Source organism: Chlorocebus sabaeus, chromosome 10 (genome assembly GCF_047675955.1).
Source record: "Chlorocebus sabaeus isolate Y175 chromosome 10, mChlSab1.0.hap1, whole genome shotgun sequence".
Taxonomy (NCBI): Eukaryota; Metazoa; Chordata; class Mammalia; order Primates; family Cercopithecidae; genus Chlorocebus; species Chlorocebus sabaeus.
In genome coordinates, this window is record NC_132913.1 from 6,707,681 (window position 1) to 6,720,774 (window position 13,094).

The 13,094-nt window shown below is 38.1% G+C and overlaps 1 protein-coding gene across 1 annotated transcript in view; it reads right to left on the reverse strand.

Moving 5' to 3' along the window:
* The window catches only part of CNTNAP5 (contactin associated protein family member 5), an 868,401-nt gene that overhangs the window by 157,544 nt on the left and 697,763 nt on the right, over positions 1-13,094 (reverse strand). The window contains exons 15-16 of the mRNA XM_007964645.3: positions 5,533-5,660; positions 5,185-5,355 (exon numbers count right to left, since the gene is read on the reverse strand). Of these exons, the coding sequence (XP_007962836.3) occupies positions 5,185-5,355; positions 5,533-5,660 (299 nt within the window). The remainder of the gene's footprint in view (positions 1-5,184; positions 5,356-5,532; positions 5,661-13,094) is intronic.

Here is a 13,094-nt window from a genome sequence, read left to right on the forward strand (position 1 = left end):
ACCACCAAGCCCATTAGAGAATATCCTTAGGACACACTCTACACGTCCCCTCCCAGCACTCAATCCTGAGCTCTGTGAAGACAGAACCACACTCCATTCTGTGTCCTCAATCCCCACCCCAGAGCAGCATGAGAGATATTTCAGAGTCCATTTATGGAATGAATAATTTGTAAGGCCGTAATATAGTGAGCTAATCTCTCTGTCCTTCCAGGTGTCCATGTGTAAAATGAGAAATATGAACTAAATAAAATACTGTTAAAATTTTCAGGGACATAATCTCTTTAAGGTTCTGACGGCAGCCACAGTTTCTAACTCGAGAAACATAGCACCTGTGGTATTGCACAAAATTGCAGGGGCTTCCTCTATGTCCTGTGCCTCAAAATCTGGAGGTAAATAATTGTACGTTCTCTTGAGTTCTAACATTGTCAATCCTGCGGACCTGTGCAAAGCAGAGTTGGGGGGTGCTGTAAGGAGCCAGACAGAGCTGGGTAGGTCCTGGATTCTAAACTTCCCAGCTGAGTAATCAGGGCTTGCCGCTTGCCCTCTCTAGGCTCATCCTGCCTACCGGTGCACTGTGCAGTGGTAATCACAGTACAACATAGGGATCGGCATCGATGGGAGTGCTTGGAAACAAAATGAAATCAGGAATGTAAAGAAGTGTACAGTGTCTAATCAGAATAACTGCTCAACAATTCAACAAAAGTGTAATTATGAATAGTATTCATTTGTCCTATTCTCTGAAGTTCTAACTATAGTGTGTCCAAGTTAACATCACGTTTGGTAATATTCTCAGTATAATACTTCTGAAATCATAAAGTTAAATCTTTCTCGCTCTCTTTGTGTGTATATATGTATCTATACAGTATACACATATTTATAGAGTATATATATATACATACACATACATATACATATATACACACACACACACACACATACAGTATATATATGTATCGTTTTTCCCATGAGCAGCTCAGGAAATTTCTGGTTTTGTTTCCTTTTCAAGGCATTTTTTAAAATAAATTACACATTTCAATTCTGACAACTGCCTTAGAAGAATCTTCACTGATTGTCTCCCTGGCGACTACCTTCTTTCTAACAATACTGAGTTTGTTTTGGGGAAACTCTTCTCTCTCTCACTTTCCCATGGGCTTTAGGGGAAGCTAGCCCAGTCTCTGGTGTGGGGGTCGGCCCTGGTATAAGTCAATCTGCAATCTATACGCTCCCGGCCACACATGTTGGTTCTTGGGGGTCAAGTGAGTGGCCTCTCAGGAGGATTGCTTGTAGGGCTGGAAAGCAGGGATTCTCCACCAGCTGGGATGCAGCTCCACCATGAGAGAGTGACAGCCTTAGACCAAAGCAGACATTCAACATTCATAACAGAGAGAGAAAACCATGAGACGACTGATAACTTTGTTAAACTACTACTGCAAACAACCATAAATAAAGCCAGTCCTACCTCCTCTGGGCTTCGTCACATGCTCCAGTACCAGTGAATTTCCATTCTTGTGGCTGCCGGTTCAGATTGAGTTTTCTGTTATTTGCAGCCAAAGGCATCTCTGGGTGGCATATGGATGTCACCAACCCCATGTTGCATAAATAAGCATAGGAAGGGAGAAGAACTTGCTCAAGGCAGCTCACAAACCCACTTGGAAGAACAAAAGTTTGAATCCACATTGGGTCTAGCTTCTTTCCACTATGCCAGACTGACTCTCAAAAGCCATTTCCTTCTGATCTCATCTACTCTAAAATATCAATTTCTACCTGTACAGCTATTGTGAGATAAGTATCAAAACAGTTATTGTTTCCACAGGCCCACTAAAACACATTCACTAAGACTAGCCAACATGGTGGCACGTCTTCTTTTTCATAGAGTATGGGCTACAAAATTCAAATATCTTTGAAAGCAGGCTGGAAGGAAATGGATTGAAAATTTCATGGAAATCTACTGTTCCCTGTCCAACAATTTGGATATATCAACCTTGGAAACTGCTGCTCGGATAGTTTTAGAGGAACACTCCTTGGGGATGGGAGGGAAATCTATTCTGAGCAACTGCATCTGTTAAAAGGCCATTTCCTTTCCAAGTGCCTGGTCTGTGGATGTTTCTTGCTATGAACCCTTTAGGGTAAAAATTCCATCTGCCTGAAATGTGTAATACGAGTGTCGCTGTAAATAAAGAATGCAAGATGTTTCCATCCCACTTTGGTCTTTTCCCCTTTTAAATATTAATAATAACAAATATTTTGAGAACTATCAGATCTTGAACTTCTCAATGTTTTTATATAAAATCTTGTCTTGGAAAGTATATATTCTCCAATCTGGTGATATATTATGTACCAAACAATTACCTCAGTGGGTTTTGATTTTTGTCAAATGTAATTCTAACCTGCGCTAAAAACAATCTTGCATAAGCCAAAGGGAAAAATACAGTAGCACAAAGTACAAGCAAATTGGACATTGATATGTAATTAACACTAAATCATCAGTCATTACCTTGTAATAACATACCATGATGTTTGCTGCTGCTTTAATGAATCAAAAGGCCATGGGGCCTAATTTTTATTAAATTTACATCGAAGTTATTATATCCAAATTATGAAATTGTTGGCATTCAGCTCAACATTTTTAGAGACTGGTCATGTTAGGTGTGAGGGATCTTGTTTCACACCAAAGCCACAAGAGCTTCCTCCCATTAATAGTCTCAATAGTTGGAGTAAAAGGAGGTTAAAACTACCAATTAAGAAGATCTTTTTCCTTGTACGTATTGTGCAGTAACTGCAAAAGAAACGCTTAGCTGCTTGGTAATTTGCAGGAGACTTAAACACCTCCGCCATTTCCTCCAGTCATTTTTTTTTTTTTCTCCTTTTCTGGAGCTCTCAAATTTCCAATTTCTGTTGCGAAGACATTACTTATACTTTCAAGGGTATTTCGTGCAGTTGCATCATTATAGTGATATGATCAATGGCCTCAATCAAACTACAGGAAAACATTCATTTAGACACACATACGTAGGGCACCTAATGACAAGCCTGAGTCTTTATGGTCACAGGAATGACACGGGCAAGGTGCTGGCTATAGCCTACCCTGTGTATAAGTAATAAAAAGTGCACTCAGTGCAGAGAACCTAAAACAATAGCAAAAGTCACTAAAAATACATCTTTTTAAAAATTACTACCATACACAAGTAATTCTAAGCAATGTTAGTGATAAAACACTCCTTCACCAAATAAATCGTTTGTTGGTCTGTTTCAATAGATGCTGAAGCTACTGTTATTTTATTTTTATTTATTTATTTATTTATTTATTTACTTATTTATTTTTCTGAGACAAAGTTTCACTCTTGTCACCCAGGTTGGGGTGCAGTAGTGCAATCTCGGCTTACTGCAACTTCTGCCTCTGGGGTTCAAGCGTTTCTCCTGCCTTAGCCTCCCAAGCAACTGGAATTAGAGGCACCTGCCACCACACCCGGATAATTTTTGTATTTTTAGTGGAGACAGGGTTTCACCATGTTGGGCAGGCTGGTCTCGAACTCCTGACCTCAAGCAATCTTCCTGCCTAGGCATCCCAAAGTGCCAGGATTACAGGTGGGAGCCACCGCACCTGGACTTGAGTTCTTACTCTTAAAAATAAACAAATGTGTTTTGTTCATATAACGCTACTGTTAATTTTTAACAATGTATGTATAAACTTCAAATTAGTATGTTTTATCTCTTTCCACTTAATAAATATTATATTCTGAGGGAAAGTTAATACAGAGAACTCTAGATTTACCATTGTCTCCTAAAAATACAGACTCAAATATATTTGTTTATTTTTAAGAATAAGAACTCAAGTTCTCATTTTTCATCTGTATAATTACTGTGCTAGCATTGTTTAACTCAAATCTAATGTTAATACATGAATACATGGAACCACAGAGCTTTGAGACAAAATTTGCACCCTATTAGGACCCAAGCAATTTCAAATTCTTAGGAATATGGTAACTTTTTACCTAATAAAATAGAAATTTATGATGAATTTTCTGTCAAAATTATTTTAGCGGAATTTTTTTGCTTGCAGAGACATTTGGAAGTTTCTAGAATCAATCCTGAAGTAACAACATTGACAGTACTAGAATTTACAGAATTTAGTATAAAATGAAATTTTTATGAATTTTTAACAAATACATTACAAAGTTTAAAACCTTACTTGTATAGCTCTTACTTCATATGAAACAATACATTATGAAGTTTAAAACCTTACTTATTTGTATAGCTCTTGCTTCATATGAAACAAATTAATAGAAAGTATTATTTTCTCAATATGAGATAAATGGACACGAGCATACTCTCTTTTGAACATGAACAGAAGAAAATACTTAAATTTTATGAAGTCACTGTCAAATATCAAGAAGTAGAGACTCAGAAACATAAATTTTAATGTTACTAGGATCGCAACAGAGCAATATGTATGTATGCTTTCTCCCGTTTTACTAAAAATATGACTTGGCGTAATTTTTTTAAATTGTATTTTACTGGTATTGGAATATTGTTTCATTGGTATGATTATATACAAAATGTTTAATTATAGGAAATTTCACCATCTGTATTCCTATCATTTTTCATTGCACATCATGATTATTACTGAATATAGTTTATATGCAGGGTATGCAGGCTAAAAGGTGATCCACATCCTGGCATCGAGTTTATTAGGTACGCCACTGTTCATGGGGAAGTGATAGAGAAACCATGACAATTCTGATAGGATAGTCACAGGCTCCTAGGGTGGGAAATAAGTCAGGAAATTACTTTTGGAACAAAGGTAAAACAAAAAGTAGACCCCAAATATGAATAGAATGCATAATAATCCTCTTTTCAGCTTTGCATGGAAAGTGTCATGAAAAAAGTCCTGTAGTGTGGAAGATTAAAGTCACAGGTAAGAGATATCTTTGGAAACTGTAATCGGTGTCTGTGGGAATTTTCGGAATGCCCATGTTTTGATGAGAGAATGACTGATTAAATACTGACAGGTCATAATAAATCATAAAGCATCAGAAGAAACTAGACATTATTCCTGCTAATTTTACAGATATCCAGTGAGATTAATTTGCTGGTACAAATGCCCACTAGTGATTGGTGGCAAAAACAAGACTAAAAACTTGTTTGTTGATCAGTTACATTAAATTCATAATTGAGGGCACTTACAGCTTATTTCGAGTCGAATGAAGTCTTTAATGCCAAGATTTTCTAGGAAAACTCCGGATAATGCTGTGGTTTTAAAAAAGAAGGAAATATCGGCACTGAATTCCGCATGGAAGGTAGGAAAGTGGAGGTAAGAGGCTTCTGTGTAAAATGAGACGGCGTTCCAGAAGCGTCCTGCAAATGAGAAAATCCTTCAGCATGGTTTATCGTTTTCAATGGGGTAGGGGAAAGCACTGGGTATGTGGGTAATTTTCAAGACTAGGGCACACTGCAGGGAAAAGGGATAAGGGAGTAAAAACATCTTGCGCTCATGTAATGCAGAGAGAAAGCTTTTTTCGATTTAGTACTCACGGTCACCATAGCAACGCAAGGGACCAATTCTCCAAGCGGCTTCTGAGTTTGATCTGTCGGTATCAGTGATAACTATCTGAGTGACAGGCAAGTGGTCTTTGAAGGAAAGAAAGCCAGTATCATTTGTCCTGCAAAACATAAATTTAAGAAACAAAGAGGGCAAAATGTGGATCATCTAGGAACTCTTTTCCATTCCATGACCCCTCTTTTCAGAAGTGATTTGGGTAGTTGCAGCAGGGTAGGGGAAGAGAGGGGGAAAACAGAAGGCCTTTCATCACCTAAGTGTGTGTGAAGGAAAGGAATGTGAATTACAAAACCCATGGCTGGCTTCCAAAAACAAGTGAATTTTCCATCTTCCCCACGTGTGCTTATAGAAATGGATAGTTTACAAAGATTGCTGCTGCTTTTGGTGGCTAAGAGCAGACCACCTGCTCAAAGTGTGCTAATGTGACATTAAACCTCACCTCTCATTCCCATAAAGAGATCGGCTATCTCAGCAACTAACTTGAAACAGCCATCACAAATTCCACTCAAAAATCACTCCAAGGACTTGTTTCAGCCACCTGCCGACAGGTTTTAGTCAACTTTATCTATTTTTTACCACCCTTTAACTCGAGGTGCTTTACAGTTACTGCTTCCTTGCTTTTCATTTTGTTCTTAAACATCTCGGTAGTTAATGACTCTGACTTTGTTTTTGTTAACCATGCAAATAAAATACTGACTAATCATCTTTGGATAAAGTTCAGAAAGAGTAGGATAAGCCATTGGATGTTTTTCCCTTTTGTTGACGGTGGTGTTTTTGGACTCATGGTAAGGGCCACATCATTTGGCTGAGAAGGAAAAATTGGATGTAGGAAACTAACATTGAATGCACAACTGTTTTGAGACAGTTATACTAGGGGATAGGTATTTCCCCCCCACCAAAAAAAAAAAAAAATACTATGCCGTAGGTGTCATTATGCCCACTTACCAATGAGGAAACTGAGGTTGAGAGATATTAGATAGCTAGCCTAAGGTCATACCTCACACCACAGAAGAGACAGGGACAACGTCACATTCTTGGTATCCCCAGGATCTACCCCAGGTCTTTAAGGACATAGTTTTAGAAGCATACAGATGTGTTCTGGAATCTCAGTCCCCAGGTCCTAGCTATGTTAGACTGGGCAAATAATTTCATTTCTGAGATATTCAGTGTGCTCAATTTTACAATGGAGATAACACCTACATCACAATGACTGATAGGTTTAAAAGAGATTATGTAGTCACTTAGCATGGTGCCTGATCTATGGTAAACGCTCAAAAATGGTGGCAGTGACACTTATTTTAGTTCTCTTCTTTGTTCCTGAACTACTCTGTGGCCCCAGGCAAGTCAATTCATCTTTTTATGCATCCACCTATGATTCTGTATTGGAGAGCTTCTATGACACAGCACATGTAGAAAACTAAATTTTCAGATTTATTATCCAACCCATGAAAATGGAGAAAAACATATTAATTCATCTTAATTATGAATAAGTCAAATATTCACCTGTACACATGTTCCGACAGATCTAGCAAATGGAAAATGTAAAGAAACGTACTGTAAAATATCTACAGTTCGAATACCTGTACTTAGAGGCCATTCAAAGGATATAGAATAAGGCTTTTGTCTCAGCTTGAAATTACATCTATGAATGCTGCGTAGACACAGGGATGAAGTTCAATCTCCACATTCCAATATCTTTTCAGGCAGAGATTTCAAAGCAAATGCCAAACAGCCGAAGTGGAATGAAGACCAAACCCAAGTCCTCTCCCGAAGAAATTCTGTACTGCTATAGAATTGTATGCCTCTCCATTTCCATTTTCAAGGTGAAAATAGTAGTTTCTAAAGTCTGCCCATCAATGCCAACGACTGCCTTTCCTATACTCTCTGGCATCTTGTCTACAAAAATTTGACATTTTTGTGTCAAAGTGTTGAGATCTAAAAATAGCACTCTAAGAATAAAATTCTCTTCCAAATAACAGAGGAAAAAAAATCATATTTAGTTTGATGATGCAAGGCACATGACTAAGAATACTTTTTACCTGAAAACTTAAAGTAAATTTCTCTCTAAAGCTATTTAATGCAACAGAAACAGATACAAATTTAAATGCCTACAGGGGCCAAGCAGATCAAAATGTATGTGAGTCCGGCTTTGTGTTAGTAATAAATGGAAATTGACACACAATCTCAGTGTCAGGGGGAAAGAGAGATAAGTATAAAGTAGGTGTTCCAACTAAAGCAGGCCTGTAGTACTCATTAGCAACAGGAAATTATGCCATTCTGTAATATGAGGCCAAAGAGCCAGGCTAGAATATTAATGTAAAAAATTTTCAGTTTTTGAATATTGGCAATGAAATTCAAATTTCTTTAAAAAATTAGAGTGGGAATCCACATTGACTGGACCAATAAACTGCACGTGAAGGCTGTGTTGAGCCTATAGGCAATGGAGCCATCAAAGGGAATTTGCATATTTATTCCTGCGTTTAAGGTCATATTAGGAATATGATTGGATTTAATTAAATTTGTGAGTGACAGGTATGATTCCAACATTTCAAAACAATGGGTAGGACAATTGGTGGTGAGGGTAGTGGTGATTGTCATGGTGGGTTTTAGTCACAATAAAATGATGCAAATGATGGTGGTACCTATTGATAGGCAAGGAGTCTACAACTGTAGATTTGCTTTCTTCATGCCAAGGGTAAGAACTCTGCAAACTTTCACTTCCTTTGGAGCAATGCACAAGGCCCTTCCTAAGTATAGTTGAGAGATGACTGTTTTGTATGTAGTAGGAAAACCTGTCACAGGGACCAGACGACATGAGTTGAATCCGTGCACCTCAACACCCTAGTTGTATAACATCAGTGAGGTCACTCTGGGGCTCAGTTTTCTTATGTTTTAAATGGTTATAATAATAATACTACTAACAATTTGATATTTTTATATGAATCAAAGGGGATAATATATATAAAACAATGAACACACCAACTTGCACAGAGTAGAGATTCAATACATAGTTATGGAAATTCTCATTGAAGTTTGAAATACAAACACGACATACAAAGAATATATAAAAGGAGAATAAGACACGGCACCCCACAACCAGAATGCATGAGCAGAGCGGCCAGACATTCTCATGTATGGAGCCTATAAGGGCACATGGAATAGGCATATGATCCTTAAAAAACACGTTAGTATGACCTAAACAATAATAAAACACATGCGGCAAGAAAAAAACTTATTCTCAAGAGCAAGGGTATGGTACAGAATTAGTCAATGTGGTTTCTCTAAGTTTAAATATCTGAATCTTGGTATTTCACCAAATTTAGAGTGGCAGAGTGATGGGGGGATATCATTCAAGTCTGATGAAATGTCACAGACTGCCATTCATTTTCATCAACCAATTTTGGTTAACTGCTGCTTGGTAAGTTTATTTTAGTATGTAATTTGGGTGACTTAACTATTAAAAAATACAATGGGTTTTTTTTTTTCCCTCTTTTGTGTCCTTTCCTCTTTCAGTCACTTGGAAGTAGCAAATAAAATGTTATATATGGTAGACAAACAGAAAATTATAGGAAGAATTAAAGAACTCAGCTCCTTCTGAAGCCCATGTGCGAATCTGAGTGGATTAACCTCAATAGACTCCACACCCCCTTCTCCTGAGTGGGGTACATGATGTTTTTCGTTTCTTATGGCTGCAAAGGAGGAATGGCCAGTAAGATGCCTGCAAGCAGCTCTTCAAGTCTGCAGTGCTGCACTGAGGCTTGCTGATAATTCTATCTTACCTTTGCTTAAGGAGCAATTATTTCTCTTTTGCTTTCTTTCTCAAGACTTTCAGATTAAAAAAGAAAAAAGACCGAGGAGATTAGGTAACAAGAAGCTTTAAATGAGCTTAAGGGTCATTTGGCTGCCAACCAAAGCAAATTCAGGCATTGAGTGGTCAGATATACAGTCTACCCGAGGATAATATCCATTTCCCTGTGCTCCACACAGGGGTGGGTGAGGGGGACTGGATGACATCTGGAATTTTGTTTTTATTTCCTAGAAAGGCCAGGATTTGGACACAGATTTAGATGCCAAAGCATTTGCCTATAACCACCAACGTCTCCTGTGCTCCAACACGGGTCTCCCACCTGCCGACAGCATCTCTCTCAAGAATGGAAGCTGGTGCTTGTGAAGCCTCCTCTGGACTGTGCTGGAATCACACCGCCAGGCCCTGAGTCCTCACACTGTCCTCAGTAGGTCTCAGGGTGACCATCCCCATTCTGTGCACACAGGCTTTCTCCACACAAGACACAGCTCAATTGATTAGGTTTCAGTTTACTAATTTGCAATCATTTTCCAGCCCTTCGTTCCCTGAGATTACACATGGATCACCTTGACAGGATTTCTGGGAGTCCATGAGCTCTTCTGTCATATATTCACAAGGAATCTCTTGGTTTGTTTATACACAGGGCAGATCCACCAGTTACATGGTGAATTTTACGAATAAACTTTCAGAGAGCAGCCTTGTTTTGGGAAGAAGGAACTTCAGTGCTATTTCCTTACTCCACTCAAAGTCTGGTGGTTGAATGAACTTTGTGCTTTCATGGTATTACTTCTGTTATGTTTTTGTTCATTGCATGCATGCATATATACTTTTCTTCTTTTCCCTTTAGTTTCTTTTTTTATTTCCAACTTTTAATTTCAGGGGTACATGTGTAAGATGTGCAAGTTTATTACATAGGTAAACGTTGCCATGGTGGTTTGCTGCACAGATCATCCCATCACTTAGTCATTAAGCCCAGCATTCATCAGCTATTCTTCCTGTTGCTGTCCCTCCTCCCACACCCAACCTCCCACAGGCCCCAGTGTGTGTTGTACCCCAGTCCGATGTGTTCATGTGTTCTCATCAGTTGGCTGCCACTTATAAGTGAGAAGATGCAGTATTTAGTTTCCTCCTCCTGTGTTAATTTACTGAGAATAATGGCTTTCAGCTCCATCCATGTCCCTGCAAAGCACATGATCTTATTCCTTTTTATGACTGCATAGTATTCCATGGTGTATATGTTCCACATTTTCTTTATCCAGTCTATCATGGATGGGCACTCGGGTTGATTCCATGCCTTTGCTATTGACAATAGTGCTGCAGTGAACAGACATGTGCATGTAACTTTATCACAGAATGGTTTCTATTCCTTTGGGTATATGCCCAGTAATGGAATTGCTGGGTCAAATGATAGTCTGTCTAAATCTTTGAGGAATCACCACACTGTCTTCAAAAATGATTGAACTAATTTACACTCCCACCAACAGTGTAAACATGGCTTTTTAATAGCTATTCAGACTGGTATAAGATGGTATCCCATTGTGGTTTTGATTTGCAACACATGCATACAGACTTTTCTTAGACATCTGTTTAACTTCTACAAATCAATGTTGGCTTTTATAGTTTATTTAAGATTGGATGAAAATAGAGAAAATAATAATAAAAAGACGGTTGATAAATCTTTGGGCTCTGACTCCATGGCACATCTGCTAGGTGCACAAATTATTGCTAACTCAGCCAGTATTTCCCAGAGATAGATATTCCCCCACTTTTAAAAAATAAATTAGAAACCAGAAGCTTAGAGAGGTTAAATGACTTAGGCTTTCTAGTTAATAGGTGACAAATCCACAATTTGTTCTTTCCATTGCATAATAAACTATTACTGAGAGATTCATTACGTTTTATATTTAGAAAATGACAATGATACCAGCAAAAACAGCTACAGTTATGTGTATTCTAAGTGTATTACATGAATTAGCTCATGACACTTTCACAAAATACCTATAAGACAGACGTGCAAAGGAGATGGAATTATTTCTCCTTCTGCTACTTGATGAAGGCACTACACTTAAAAAAAAAAAAATGCAGACATTGGGATTTATTTGTAGTTCACAGAGAGCATTGCCATGGACCACAGAAGCAGCCCCAGGCAGAATAGAAATGAAAAAGACAGAGAGAATGAAAGGAGCAAGAAAACAGCATCACCAACTTCCCATTCTGTCAGAGCTGTCCCCTTCAGACATACTTGGCTAAGAGTTCCAGCAAATTCTGATCAAGAAGAAGTTGTAAGGAATGTCTCTCTGTGTATCTGTGTTCTGACTGGTGAGTTCTGAATATCCCTGTGGTAAAGCTACCTCCTCAGGGAGAGGATCATTTCATGTAAATGCAAAATCATCATCTCTATAATGACTTTGAGTTTTATTTCTGATACAATTTTGCTATTGCTCGAATAATGAGACTTTACAGACAATTTAGTGATAATATATTTGTAAAGCTTGACAGATAACTGATGTAATAGAAACCTCAACCTATGTTTTGTTTTCCACAAGATTAAAAAAAAGTATTTCATAGCTATGTTTTGTTTTCCAGAACTCATGGATGATAAACTGTTCATATTAGATATTTTTCCCTAAAAGGTGGATAGGATGGTGGCATCATTAAATAAAAAGAAAGAAAAAAATCTCTCTTTAATGCTACCATAGGCAAAGTATTTTATTTACCTCATTTAGGGTATTTACCTCATTTAGAATTTTACAAAATAATGATGTGATATTTTGGTTTTGAATTTTCAACCTTTTATTGCAAGTTCTTTTTTTTTCTATTTTCATATGTTTTTCTTTATCTCTTAATTGGGCAAGGCCTTCTTATTCTTTCCATTGAGGTACATCACAAAACATTCTGTCTAAAAAAAAATGTAGGCTGGCTGGGAATAATGGTTCACGCCTGTAATCCCATAACTTTGAGAGTTCGATGTGTGAGGATTGCTTGAGGTCAGGAGTTTGAGGTTGCAGTGAGCCAAGATCACATCACTGCACTCTAGCCTGGGCAACAGAGTGAGACCCTGTCTTAAAAAAAATTTAAAAAAATTGAAACCCAGTCATGGGAACATTAGCATAAGCAAGCCAGTATCAAGTTACTCCAGAATGTATACTTAAAGAGTATATTCAATGACTAAAACAGCAGAAAATAACTAGCAAGTGGAGCGCATAGTTGGCCAGGAGGAGTGGATGAGGAGAGAGAAAATGTCCCATCTCTTCATCCATGCATCCTTTCATTAAGCAGTTAATGCGTGGAGGACCCACCAGGTGCCAAGTATACTCCTCTCCAACACAAGAGGCTGGCCCTGATTAGTTTGCAAGATGCGTGTGGGAATTCAGGGACTGAGTGAGCAAAACCCCACATAAACCCTTTCTAATTCCTGTCTGCCTAGAGAACAGGCACTTTCAAAACTCAATAGGCAGTAAAGTAGCTCATAAACAGATTCGTGAATAATCAAATTCAACCAATAGAGATTGCCTAATGTATTATTCTTTTTAAATAAGCGATAGAACCTTAGTGTGCCCTGAGGCGAAATTTTTGTTTCTCTCAGAATTCAAGATTGGAGCCCCTTCTCAAGATACTACCTGGTCTAAGGCGTCCTCACTGCATGGAGTCTGGGAATCTCAGAGGTGAAGGTTTTGAGGAAACCAAAAGAGTTCTGAAAGATCAAATAATGACCCAGGTGAGGAAACAGCA